At 45.4% G+C, this 14694-nt stretch overlaps 1 protein-coding gene across 1 annotated transcript in view; it reads left to right on the top strand.

Moving 5' to 3' along the window:
* The window catches only part of LOC115159833 (netrin receptor DCC), a 257441-nt gene that overhangs the window by 106709 nt on the left and 136038 nt on the right, over nucleotides 1–14694 (top strand). Inside the window, exons 10-11 of the mRNA XM_029709887.1 lie at nucleotides 1393–1531; nucleotides 12965–13014. Coding sequence (XP_029565747.1) covers nucleotides 1393–1531; nucleotides 12965–13014 — 189 coding nt within the window. The remainder of the gene's footprint in view (nucleotides 1–1392; nucleotides 1532–12964; nucleotides 13015–14694) is intronic.

Genomic DNA, 14694 nt, shown 5'->3' with positions numbered 1-14694 from the left:
TCTATACCACCTGGTAGTGTGGTGGATGGGACTACCAGCTCTCTGTAACCTAGAGGACAACCAGTGGGTCCATCTCCTCTATACCACCCACCTGGTAGTTTGGTGGATGTGACTACCAGCTCTCTGTAACCTAGAGGGCAACCAGTGGGTCCATCTCCTCTATACCACCTGGTAGTGTGGTGGATGTGACTACCAGCTCTCTGTAACCTAGAGGGCAACCAGTGGGTCCGTCTCCTCTATGCCATGTTTCTTGTAGTATGACATGCTTTCTCTCGCTCTCGCTCTCGCTCTCGCTCTCTCTCTCAATTAAATTAAATTTGCTTTATTGGCATGACGTAACAATGTACATATTACCAAAGCTTACTTTTGATATTTACAATATGAAAATAATAAGAATCCAAATTGTCAACAGAACAACAGTAACAACAATAACCAAGGGTCAAAATAACCATACATTCAACAATAACAATAATCATACAGTAGAGGACATGTGCAGGTTTATTGGTCTGTCAGACACTGTCCCTCATCTTATGGCAGGCAGCAATGTAGTATTCCAATCTCTCTCTACTCTCTCTCGCTCTTTCTTCTCTCTCTCTATTCTCGCTCTACTCTCTGTCTCTCTACTCTCTCTCTTTCTTCTCTCTCTCTCTCTGTCTCTCTCCCTCTCTCTCTACTCTCTCTCTCTCTCTCTTCTCTCCCTCTGTCTGTCTCTCTGTCTCTCTCTGTGTCTCTCTCAATTCAATTCAAGGGGCTTTATTGGCATGGGAAAGATATGTTAACATTGCCAAAGCAAGTGAAATAGATAATATATAAAAGTGAAATAAACAATAAAAACAGTAAACATTACACTCATAGAAGCTCCAAATAATAAATACATTACAAATGTCATATTATGTCTATATACAGTGTTGTAACGATGTACAAATGGTTCAAGTACAAAAGGGAAAATAAATCAACCTAAATATGGGTTGTATTTACAATGGTGTTTGTTCTTCACTGGTTGACCTTTTCTTGTGGCAACAGGTCACATAGTCAAAGCTTTCTTTAAGTTTGGGTCAGTCACCGTGGTCAGGTATTCTGCCACCGTGCACTCTCTGTCCAGGTCCACAATGTTTTGTTAATTCTTTCCAATGTTCTCTCTCTCTCTCTCTCTCTCTCTCTTTCTCTTCTCTCTCTCTGTCTTTCTTCTCTCTCTCTCTCTCTCTCTCTCTCTCTCGCTCTGTCTTCTCTCTCTCTCTCTCTCTCTGTCTTTCTTCTCTCTTTCTCTCTCTCTCTCTTCTCTCTCTCTTCTCTCTCTGTCTCTAAAATAACACAATTCAATGATTTATTGTATATTTTTGTGCATTACCTGGTTGAATAAGGCACATATCTCTCTCTCTCTTTCTGTTTCAGAGTGTGGAGGTGAACGGGCAGAGTTATAAGATGGAGGGGCTGAAGAAGTTCACAGTGTACTCCTTGCGTGTCTTGGCATTGAACCGTTATGGCCCTGGGGTCACCACAGAGGACATGAGCATCACCACGCTGTCTGATGGTACGTCAGAACTACACTCACTCTTATTGGTTCACTGTGTGTAACACTCACTCTTATTGGTTCACTGTGTGTAACACCCACTCTTATTGGTTCACTGTGTGTAACACTCACTCTTATTGGTTCACTGTGTGTAACACTCACTCTTATTGGTTCATTTGATAGAACTATAATCAGGTATGAGCAAACATTTCAAAATACAATTATAAAATAGACATACAAAGTACCGTAAAGATCAATGTATCAAAATAAACTACAAAGTACTTGTATTCTGTAATGTATTTAACTAAAATACATTTTCAAGTAGTCGGCCTGAACAGCAACAACATTATCAGTAAGGTCACAAATACGTTTGACTGTGATATGTTGTTGTTCATCTACCCTAGTTGAACAAGTCACTCAGGATAAGCGTGTCTTGCTAATTCTACGATAGCCAAACGTTTCTTATTGACTCCAGGTAGTCCCTCACTGTTTCAGTCTGTTTTCTTCATTTTGGTGCCAAATGAACAGACCCCTTTGCTGGGGAATTGGTTCAATGTGTGTTTACCGAAAATCATACTGTGTCTTCCATGCCTTTCACTTCTTCTGATTGCAGTGAGATAAACAGCTACATAATGAATTAAACTTAATCAAGAATTAATGAAATAGTTTATCCTCTATTACTAAATGTCTCATTGCATTTGACACACATGAGTTGCTTGCATGTCACCAGTCAATGTGTTTGAGTCCCAAATGGCAACCTATTCCCCTATATAGTACACTACTTTTGACCAGACCCTTAAGGTGGGGAAGAGAGAATAAGGGGACCATTTCTTTTGGGACACATCCAGTGTATGAATTTTGCACACTTTATTTTCTCGTTAATCAATTTCTGGCGGGTGTCAGTCAACTCTGACGGCCCACATGGCTCCACGCTGGAATAGTCTGATTAACTGCTCCAACACTCTTTAAGAATCAACAGGATATGTCCCAAATGCTACCGTATTCCCTGTGTAGTGCACTAATTTTGACCAGGGTCCACTGTGCTTTGTTCAAAAGTAGTGCACTATGTAGGGAATAGGATGGCCATTCGGGACACATTCACAGACAGTCCCATCAAACCGCAGATTAAATGAGTCCCGAAGACATTCCCCTGGGGACGGCGTCAACAACTCTTGTTCCATTGGTTGCCTTCGTGCAGAACATTTGCCTACCTACTTGTTCCATTGGTTGCTTCACTGTGAACATTTCCTACAGTACACTACATTACCTGCAGAAAGGGGACATATTCCCCAACCTTCATCCTCCTAAACACAGACTACCTACCTGTAGAGGGGCTGAACTCCCCAGGAACAGACTACCTGTAGAGGGACTGAACTCCCCAGGAACAGACTACCTGTAGAGGGGCTGAACTCCCCAGGAACAGACTACCTGTAGAGGGGCTGTACTCCCCAGGAACAGACTACCTGTAGAGGGGCTGTACTCCCCAGGAACAGACTACCTGTAGAGGGGCTGTACTCCCCAGGAACAGACTACCTGTAGAGGGGCTGAACTCCCCAGGAACAGACTACCTACCTGTAGAGGGGCTGAACTCCCCAGGAACAGACTACCTGTAGAGGGGCTGAACTCCCCAGGAACAGACTACCTGTAGAGGGGCTGTACTCCCCAGGAACAGACTACCTGTAGAGGGGCTGTACTCCCCAGGAACAGACTACCTGTAGAGGGGCTGTACTCCCCAGGAACAGACTACCTGTAGAGGGGCTGTACTCCCCAGGAACAGACTACCTGTAGAGGGGCTGAACTCCCCAGGAACAGACTACCTACCTGTAGAGGGGCTGTACTCCCCAGGAACAGACTACCTGTAGAGGGGCTGAACTCCCCAGGAACAGACTACCTGTAGAGGGGCTGTACTCCCCAGGAACAGACTACCTGTAGAGGGGCTGTACTCCCCAGGAACAGACTACCTGTAGAGGGGCTGAACTCCCCAGGAACAGACTACCTACCTGTAGAGGGGCTGAACTCCCCAGGAACAGACTACCTGTAGAGGGGCTGTACTCCCCAGGAACAGACTACCTGTAGAGGGGCTGAACTCCCCAGGAACAGACTACCTGTAGAGGGGCTGTACTCCCCAGGAACAGACTACCTACCTGCAGAGGAACATTTCCTACGGTGCCTGAGAGGGGACATGATATTACACACCCTTCTCAGAGGTCCAGCGGCTGTATCTACCAAGCGTCTGAAAGTAAGAGTGTTGAAACTGGATCAGTATTACCTTTTTGATTGGATGGAATCAGATGGACGTGATCCATGATCAGCACACCTACTCTGGAACACTTGATAGAATGCAGGCTTTGCTCTTTTGTGATTCCAGTTAGATCTACTCAAACAAACTGAATTCTGGTTCGTCGTACAGAATACGTTCTGTGCACCTAAACAGATCCTCCAAACGTTAAAGTTCTAGAGTTTTCTTTTTAAAAGTTAGTTCAGGTTTTGTCTAGTTTGTTGTCTAGTCTGATCACGGGCCCTTCTTATCCCACCTCTCTCTCTCTCTCTCTCTCTATCTCTCTCTCTCTCTCCCTCTCTCCCCCTCTCCCTCTCTCTCCCCCTCTCCTTCTCTCTCTCTCTCTCTCTCTCTCTCTCTCTCCCCCATCTCTCTCTCTCTCCCCCTCTCTCTCTCTCTCTCTCTCTCTCTATATATATATATATCTCTCTCTCTCTCTCTCTCTCTCTCTCTCTCTCTCTCTCTCTTCTCTCTCTCTCTCTCTCTCTCTCTCTCTCTCTCTCTCTCTCTCTCTGTACTATTTTGTTTTGTGACATTTTCCTCTTTTGTTATGGCTTTCATGTTGTCTCTTATTTGAATCAGAGCCGAGTCTTTGACTGACTGGAATCAGACGTTGCAGTAGTTCTTTGTACTTTTGCTGGTTGTCCCGGGAGATAAGTTGTCCTCTATGAAAGAAAGTTGCGAACACAAAGAAGGATCAGAGAGGATCTTGTTTGCTTCACACAGCTTTAACTGGTTCTAAAACTGGAGCTCCTCTAGGCTACTGAACTCACCTTTAATTGGATCTAAAACTGGAAGCTACTCTAGGCTACTGAACCCTACCTTTAATTCTATCTCAAACTGGAAGCTACTCTAGGCTAAGGGACCCTACCTTTAATTGGATCTCAAACTGGAAGCTACTCTAGGCTAAGGGACCCTACCTTTAATTGGATCTCAAACTGGAGCTCCTCTAGGCTAAGGGACCCTACCTTTAATTGGATCTTGAACTGGAAGCTACTCTAGGCTACTGAACTCACCTTTAACTGGTTCTAAAACAGGAAGCTACTCTAGGCTAAGGAACCTCAGCTTCTAATTTGAAATGTCTATCCTGTTGTTTAACTGTGACGAGAGATTAAAGGTAGGGTTCAGTAGGGTCCTGTTGTTTAACTGTGATGAGAGATTAAAGGTAGGGTTCAGTAGGGTCCTGTTGTTTAACTGTGACGAGAGATTAAAGGTAGGGTTCAGGAGGGTCCTGTTGTTTAACTGTGATGAGAGATTAAAGGTAGGGTTCAGTAGGGTCTTGTTGTTTAACTGTGATGAGAGATTAAAGGTAGGGTTCAGTAGGGTCCTGTTGTTTAACTGTGATGAGAGATTAAAGGTAGGGTTCAGGAGGGTCCTGTTGTTTAACTGTGATGAGCTGTCTAACGTCAAGCTATTGATTTAAGTGAACTGTTAACCCCAGGATTATGACTGTGCTGTGTGGTAATTCTCATACCTTAAAGTGGACCGGGCCTCTTTATCAACCCTCTTCAACTTGAAAGATTTACAACGCAGCTCGTTAATGTTTTGCCAGTTGATATTGATGTGTCAGCAGCATAGTGTGAAGAGAGGAGTCCAAACTGTAAATCCCACAGACAGACTTTTCACTTGGATTTGTCATCATGTTCTGCTAAGAGCTTCAGAGAGCAGTGATCACTGGGAACATGCCCTGTGATCTCTGAAAGTTTAGATGTTTTTTTCGGGTTTTGATGGGAACAAGCTTGTGTACAGGGAACGGTGCCGATGGTGGTGCCAGGGTTGCCGTCATGGGAGTGCCTTAAGGGGCCTGGCCCGCCTTAACGTACCTCCTTGCCCGTCCTAATAAAATATTGATCATTTATTTGACCCGAGACACACGCCGACAGAAAGACGTATCAATCTCAGTTAAAGCATCCGAGCGAGTGAAACAGCACCTCTCTGTCTCAGTATGTGTAGACCATGTATCTGATGCTGTCTGGACAGTGAAACAGCACCTCTCTGATGCTGCCTGGACAGCGAAACAGCACCTCTCTGTCTCAGTATGTGTAGACCATGTATCTGATGCTGTCTGGACAGTGAAACAGAACCTCTCTGTCTCAGTATGTGTAGACCATGTATCTGATGCTGTCTGGACAGTGAAACAGCACCTCTCTGTCTCAGTATGTGTAGACCATGTATCTGATGCTGTCTGGACAGTCAAACAGCACCTCTCTGTCTCAGTATGTGTAGACCATGTATCTGATGCTGTCTGGACAATGAAACAGCTCCTCTCTGTCTCAGTATGTGTAGACCATGTATCTGATGCTGTCTGGACAGTGAAACAGCACCTCTCTGTCTCAGTATGTGTAGACCATGTATCTGATGCTGTCTGGACAGTGAAACAGCACTTCTGTCTCAGTATGTGTAGACCATGTATCTGATGCTGTCTGGACAGTGAAACAGCACCTCTCTGTCTCAGTATGTGTAGACCATGTATCTGATGCTGTCTGGACAGTGAAACAGCAACTCTCTGTCTCAGTATGTGTAGACCATGTATCTGATGCTGTCTGGACAGTGAAACAGCACCTCTCTGTCTCAGTATGTGTAGACCATGTATCTGATGCTGTCTGGACAGTGAAACAGCACCTCTCTGTCTCAGTATGTGTAGACCATGTATCTGATGCTGTCTGGACAGTGAAACAGCACCTCTCTGTCTCAGTATGTGTAGACCATGTATCTGATGCTGTTTGGACAGTGAAACAGCACCTCTCTGTCTCAGTATGTGTAGACCATGTATCTGATGCTGTCTGGACAGTGAAACAGCACCTCTCTGTCTCAGTATGTGTAGACCATGTATCTGATGCTGTCTGGACAGTGAAACAGCACCTCTCTGTCTCAGTATGTGTAGACCATGTATCTGATGCTGTCTGGACAGTGAAACAGCACCTCTCTGTCTCAGTATGTGTAGACCATGTATCTGATGCTGTCTGGACAGTGAAACAGCACCTCTCTGTCTCAGTATGTGTAGACCATGTATCTGATGCTGTCTGGACAGTGAAACAGCACCTCTCTGTCTCAGTATGTGTAGACCATGTATCTGATGCTGTCTGGACAGTGAAACAGCATCTCTCTGTCTCAGTATGTGTAGACCATGTATCTGCTGCTGTCTGGACAGAGAAACAGCACCTCTCTGTCTCAGTATGTGTAGACCATGTATCTGATGCTGTCTGGACCAAAGTAGTGTGGCATGGTGATATAGTTTCACCAGAGAGGAAGAGGTGAAGCAAGAGGGCTCACTCCCACCAAAATCTGTCCAGTACAAGTCCAATGCGTTTCCATAGGAATAATATGCAGACCTAAGCTTGTCGCCTGCCTTCCCGCCTTTGGGACAAAGACTCCCACTGTTAAGGCGGAGTCATGAGAATCTCCCCATTATATACAGATCTCCAATTTGTAAGTCGCTCTGGATAAGAGCGTCTGCTAAATGACTTAAATGTAAATGTAAATGTGATTTCAGCCTCTTGTGAATAGGAAAAGAAAGTTTGCGTCTGCACAGTGCGCTGTTAGGATGCTGGGTTGACCTAAAGTTTAATCGATTTTTTTGCTGTGGATTGTTTCAAATCACAAGTGTGTTTTTTTGGGAAGCCCTGAATTTTGGGTTAGTATGCGTGGAAATAGGACTAGTTGACTGAGTTGCTGCTGTCAGTGAAAAGTGTCTAAACGTGTCTTGAGTTATAATTTAAAACGTTGAGACAAGAAGAAGAAGGGGGGGGGGGGGGTGAGGAGGGGAGTGGTGAAGATATGGTGCGTCTCTCTACAGAATGCATGCTAGCAATAGCTCAAGTCAAGACAGATAGATAGGGAGGCAGACAGGCAGAGAAGAGAGATAAATGTGATTCCAAGAACCAGAATTTTAATCAGGATATTTTCTACTGTTTTTTTATTTTGTCAGCTTTTAGGCCTATGTATTTTACTTAGTTGACGATGGAAGTTATAGACCTACTGCTACGTTGGCCTATAGACTATCTCAGAGTTATATGCTCTCATTTCTTTAGCCTCAAGTATAAATACTTGAGAACCTTAGTTGGGAACCAACCTTACTTCTTGTCCAACTGAATCAGTTGAATCCGTGAATCCTATGGGTCTATTCCTCCCTGCTTGGTGCCTATCAAGATACAGAGCCTAGCCCACTCCTCTGTCCATCTCTCTCTCTCTCTCTGTCACTTTCTGTTCAAAGCAAGGTGCCAAAATGAGTCTTGGGGTCTTCTGTTCCTCTCAGTTCCTCCCAGCCCCTCCTAATTCCTCCCAGCTCCTCCCAGCCCCTCCCAACTCCTCCTAACTCCTCCCAGCCCCTCCCAACTCCTCCCAGCCCCTCCAATCCCCTCTCAGCTCCTCCCAACACCTCCTAGCTCCTCCCATTCCCTCTCAGCTCCTCCCATCCCCTCTCAGCTCCTCCCATCCCCTCTCAGCTCCTCCCAACCCCTCTCAGCTCCTCCCATCTCCTCTCAGCTCCTCCCAACCCCTCTCAGCTCCTCCCATCTCCTCTCAGCTCCTCCCATCTCCTCTCAGCTCCTCCCATCCCCTCTCAGCTCCTCCCATCCCCTCTCAGCTCCTCCCAACCCCTCTCAGCTCCTCCCATCCCCTCTCAGCTCCTCCAAACCCCTCTCAGCTCCTCCCATCCCCTCTCAGCTCCTCCCAACCACTCCCAGCTCCTCCCATCCCCTCCCAGCTCCTCCCATCCCCTCTCAGCTCCTCCAAACCCCTCTCAGCTCCTCCCAACCCCTCCTAGCTCCTCCCAGCTCCTCTCAGCTCCTCCCATCCCCTCTCAGCTCCTCCAAACCCCTCTCAGCTCCTCCCAACCCCTCCTAGCTCCTCCCAGCTCCTCTCAGCTCCTCCCATCCCCTCTCAGCTCCTCCCAACCCCTCTCAGCTCCTCCCAACCCCTCTCAGCTCCTCCCATCCCCTCTCAGCTCCTCCCATCCCCTCTCAGCTCCTCCCAACCCCTCTCAGCCCCTCCCAACCCCTCTCAGCCCCTCCCAACCCCTCCCAGCTCCTCCCATCCCCTCCCAGCTCCTCCCATCCCCTCTCAGCTCCTCCCAACCCCTCCCAGCTCCTCCCATCCCCTCCCAGCTCCTCCCTCCAAGAGTTTTCAATACATGGTGCGGATAGAAATAAATAATTGTCCCGGAAGAAGCAAGACATGGGTGTATGTTTCATGATTAATTACTCATGGTGTTTTTGCGTTACCGTACAGGAACTCAAGTCCTTTTGTTCACCCGATTGAGAATACCTCACAACCAAATGCTGACCACATTACCTCTATAGAGAATTTTCTTCGGTTATCGTCACACAGCCGTGCAAATTCCCCTTCAATCCGATACCACGACAACGATCAGGGGAAATACACTGGACCTTCAATCCGATACCATGACAACGCTCAGGGAAATACACTGGCCTTCAAGCCGATACCATGACAACGCTCAGGGAAATACATTGGACCTTCAAGCCGATACCATGACAACGATCAGGGGAAATACACTGGACCTTCAAGCCGATACCATGACAACGCTCAGGGAAATACATTGGACCTTCAAGCCGATACCATGACAACGCTCAGGGAAATACACTGGACCTTCAAGCCGATACCATGACAACACTCAGGGAAATACACTGGACCTTCAAGCCGATACCATGACAATACTCAGGGAAATACACTGGACCTTGGAATATGGAATCTTGAGGCTGCATTTATTATACCTGGGGACTTTAATTAAGCAAATCTGAGAAAAACGCTACCAAATTTCTATCAACACATTTCCTGTAGTACTTGCGCTTCAAAAACTCTCAACCATTGTTTCTCTTCCTTTAGGATGGCTACAAGACCCACCCCCCCATCCTCCCTTCGGCAAATAAGATCATGACTCCATTTTGCTCCTCCCTTCCTATAGGCAGAAACTCAAATAGGAAGTACCCATGCTAAGGTCTATTCAACGCTGGTCTGACCAATCAGCTCCCAGATTGTTTTGTTCACGCGGACTGGGACATGTTCCAGGTCTGAGAATAACGTTAACGTATACACTGACATGGTGACTGAGATCATCAGGAAGTGTATAGGGGATATTGTTCATGACTATGACGATTAAAACCTATCCAAACCAAAAACCGTGGATAAATGGCAACATTCTCGCAAAACTGAAAGCTTCTAAACGCATTTAACCATGACAAGGTGACTGGGAATATGGTTGAAAACAAACAGTCCAGTTATGTCCTCCGTAAGGCAATCAAACATGCAAAATATCAGTACAGAGACAAAGTGGACTCTCAAATCAACGGCTCAGGCACGAGACGTACACTACCGTTCAAAAGTTTGGGATCACTTAGAAATGTCCTTGTTTTTGAAAGAAAAGCGGCTTTTTTTTGGTCCATTAGAATAACATCAAATTGATCAGAAATACAGTGTAGACATTGTTAATATTGTAAATGACTATTGTAGCTGGAAATGGCTGTTTTTTTATGGAATATCTACATTGGCGTACAGAGGCCCATTATCAGCAACCATCACTCCTGTGTTCCAATGGAACGTTGTGTTAGCTAATACAAGTTTATCATTTTAAAAGGCTAATTGATCATTAGAAAACCCTTTTGCAATTATGTTAGCACAGCTGAAAACTGTTGTTCTGATTAAAGAACTATAAAACTGGCCTTCTGTAGACTAGTTGAGTATCTGGAACACCAGCATTTGTGGGTTCGATTACAGGCTCAAAATGGCAAGAATCAAATAATTATTTCTTCTGAAACTCGTCAGTCTATTCTTGTTCTGAGAAATGAAGGCTATTCCATGCGAGAAATTGCCAAGAAACTGAAGATCTCATACAACGCTGTATACTACTCGCTTCACAGAACAGCACAAATTGGCTCTAACCAAAATAGAAAGAGGAGTGGGAGGCCCCGGTGCACAACTGAGCAAGAGGACAAGTACATTAGAGTGTCAAGTTTGAGAAACAGATGCCTCACACGTCCTCAACTGGCAGCTTCATTAAATAGTACCCGCAAAACACCAGTCTCAACGTCAACAGTGAAGAGGCGACTCCAGGATGCTGGCCTTCTGGTACCAGTACCAGTAACACATTTGAACGTATTTTGATTTGTTTAACACTTTTTTGGTCACTATTTGTTAATTCATAGTTTTAATGTCTTATTCTACAATGTCAAAAATAGTAAAAATATATTCGGAATACAGAAAAAGGCTGTCTCATGACGCCAGGTCCCGTCTGTTCATGGGGGCGTGCCGATGACTTGGTGATTAAACAGAAATACAATTCTCTCACATTAACATCTTACAAGCATCCCAACATATTCCAAATAGCTTTATCCTTATTCATTAATTTTTATACAACCATTAGATGTAAGTCTCCCAACTGAGGCTATTATATAAACAGAGCCATGGTAATGTGGCCATATTGTCTCTTATGAGCTTCACAAAATTGTACCAAACGGACCAGTTCATAGCTGGATTCTTCACCGATCTTTTATACCTTCTCCAGAACATAAATGTAATTCGGTTCTCCAGTCCTGTGAGGTGGAAGAATTCCTGGGTTCTTTCTATGAAACCCACTCTGTCTTTATACTGTGGCCATGAGGCGGGACATTTTCTTAGGAATTTACAACCGCTCTCCCAGAGCCTGGGTAGGGGGAGGTAGGGGTAGGGGGATGGTGCATCAAAAACCCAGAGAGGGCAACGTCATGACAGCCCTCATAACTTTCTCATAGCTACTGATTGTCTCCTCGTATTATCTTCAGTGCAGAGCTGAGAGGGTTAAGAGGGTTGAAGGAATATATCTTCTGTCAGATCCCATTAACAGTGGCTGAATGTTTCAAATGAGCCCCAAGAGCTGAATTATATCTCCCTGCTTAGTTAATGCTCCTTGTGCTGTCGTAATGAAACCACCGGGCTGGCCGGCTGCAGCCACCGCCGCTTCTCTCTCTCTTTATTGCCGGCTGGCTTCTCATTTCTCTCTCTGAGGTAATTAATTACTTTTTCCCCCTCCCACACGTCGCCAGTCCACACACCGGTCACTCCACGGCTTCACGCCAAGCCTGTACTTCAGGCACACTGCCGACCAGGCTGGCAGGTCACTCAAGCACATGCCAATGTGACTACTACCAACCTGCCTCCTCCACTACCTGTGGACTGTGTGCTGCCAGAACCTGTACAGCTGAAGGAGTTCAATAGTCTGCAAAACCTGGAATTATGGCAACCTGTTTTAGAAATCCCATCTTTGATAGCTGTTTAAAATATAGTAGTCTTCAGCGGTCTCTTCCTCTGAGTGTATAGAATGTTGTCATGAGATAGATGAGATATGTAGAAAGGTCAGTCCTGTTATCTGTCATTCATGTTACCTAATTAGGTCATTTTGAAGGGGTCGTTCCCATCCTGCGTGCCCATTGGCCCGGGCTGGAGAGGCCCTGTCGTAGATAAGCCTGACGGAGTGTCTCTTTAATGTCACCATTTACTTTGTTCATTACATCTAAAAAACTAGGAAGTCCATTCGAGGAAGACAAGATAACCATTTTTTTCAGCTGTAATTCAACCTACTTAGCTTCTCGACAGGAAATGTACTTCAATTACTTTAAATGGGTTTCGTGTCGATATTCTGAAGCGATATCTCGTCAATTGTAATTTGATAATTCATGTTCAAGTAACTTGTGTTAAGTCTGTGTGTTAAAGAGAGGACGACGGATGTGTCTACAATCATTTGAATCATTTGACTTGATCAGAATGGGAATGTAATAAATCTTGACTGTAGTACACATGCTGTACCTGCACGTTATAGCAGGGGTCCCCAAATTTACAGTCAGTCGCGGGACGATTTGTTCTTGAGCGGATGGTCGGGGTGCCGGAACAAAATTATAAATAATTTTTGTACACTACAAATTGACCTCAAGAATCCTAAACGGATATAGAATTTGACAAAAAAAAGTTAGTGCCTCTATATTAATGTGTGGGAATACTTGGTAACAGATTGTTTTTTTGTTTGTTATTTAAAATAAAAAATAAAAAATATCACTTTTGAGCTGAGTTCCTGGTGATTTTACAGTCCCTCATGTCCAACAACAGATGTGTGTCAGCTATTGTGGAACCCTGCTTTTAAATGTATGTATTTGTTTCATTCATTTTATCGTGTGTTATTTCATCCACAGTGCCAAGTGCTCCACCACAAAACATCTCGTTGGAAGGCGTTCTCTCAAGGGTGAGTACATGCATTTTGGGATTTAAAGTATATATATATATTTATATCTGTAAATATATATCCTTTGGGCTATAAAACATCAATGCTCCAAAGTAATTTGATGAAATTTCCACAAACCTCAGTCTGAGACCCAGAGAACATGTATTTTTATTGACTTGAATGGCAGTGGCTGGGGCCCCTACAGGTTTCAGTAACTGGGGCCCCTACAGGCTTCAGTGACTGGGGCCCCTACAGGTTTCAGTAACTGGGGCCCCTACAGGCTTCAGTGACTGGGGCCCCTACAGGTTTCAGTAGCTGGGGCTCCTACAGGCTTCAGTGGCTGGGGCTCCTACAGGCTTCAGTAGCTGGGGACCCTACAGGCTTCAGTAGCTGGGGACCCTACAGGCTTCAGTAGCTGGGGCCCCTACAGGCTTCAGTAGCTGGGGCTCCTACAGGCTTCAGTGACTGGGGACCCTACAGGCTTCAGTAGCTGGGGACCCTACAGGCTTCAGTAGCTGGGGCCCCTACAGGCTTCAGTAGCTGGGGCTCCTACAGGTTTCAGTAGCTGGGGCCCCTACAGGCTTCAGTAGCTGGGGCCCCTACAGGCTTCAGTGACTGGGGCTCCTGCAGGCTTCAGTGGCTGGGGACCCTACAGGCTTCAGTGACTGGGGCCCCTACAGGCTTCAGTAGATGGGGACCCTACAGGCTTCAGTGGCTGGGGCCCCTACAGGCTTCAGTAGATGGGGACCCTACAGGCTTCAGTGACTGGGGCCCCTACAGGCTTCAGTAGCTGGGGCCCCTACAGGCTTCAGTGACTGGGGCTCCTACAGGCTTCAGTGACTGGGGCCCCTGCATGCTTCAGTGACTGGGGCCCCTACAGAAATCAGTGACTGGGACCCCTACAGGCTTCAGTGACTGGGGCCCCTGCAGGCTTCAGTAGCTGGGGCCCCTACAGGCTTCAGTAGCTGGGGATCCTACAGGCTTCAGTGACTGGGGCACCTGCGGGCTTGATGTGGCTCCTGAGGAGGGCATAGTGCTTGAGAAAGTGGAAAAAGAGAGGAAATTCAAGCCTTGAACATCACACATAGATTTGGGACCAGAAAATATGTCTAAACCTTGAAGTTCCAGCCTTGGACATATTCTACAAATCATTTTTTATTATCTCAGGGGTTTTTCTGTTAACCTGAATACTCATCTATTCCACCATTCACCCACATTTGCAGTTGAAATGTTGAGAGAGAAGCTCAGAAGCAGAAGTGTTGATCTGACATAATTATTTATACTAGTTAGTCTACTTACAGTATTTTCAACCACAACAACAACAACAACAAAAAAGAGCAGCAGTTGTCATTGATATTTCTATCATATAAAGGAACTCTAATACTAGCTGCCATGGCAACGGCTAGCCTAGACTAGATGAATAGTCACCGTTTAAAAATAATAATAAATGTGATTGACTCTTTATAAGATAAAACCTTGGGAAGGGGGTTTATGAGTAGTTCATGGCGTTTCTCTAAACCTCTTCAGGTGGGAATTAAATCTACTGTAACACGTTGTGGTGTTGGAAGAATGGATTAAACTGGATCATATTGTCATCATTTAAAGTGGCCTTCCAATCTGGTCATGTTTAACTAACGTTATATAGTACATTATATGTCCCAATGGGGGACTCTATTCATTTTAAAGGGGTCTAGTCAAAAG

Source organism: Salmo trutta, chromosome 23 (genome assembly GCF_901001165.1).
Source record: "Salmo trutta chromosome 23, fSalTru1.1, whole genome shotgun sequence".
Lineage (NCBI taxonomy): Eukaryota > Metazoa > Chordata > Actinopteri > Salmoniformes > Salmonidae > Salmo > Salmo trutta.
This window is presented reverse-complemented; position numbering and strand designations above follow the sequence as displayed.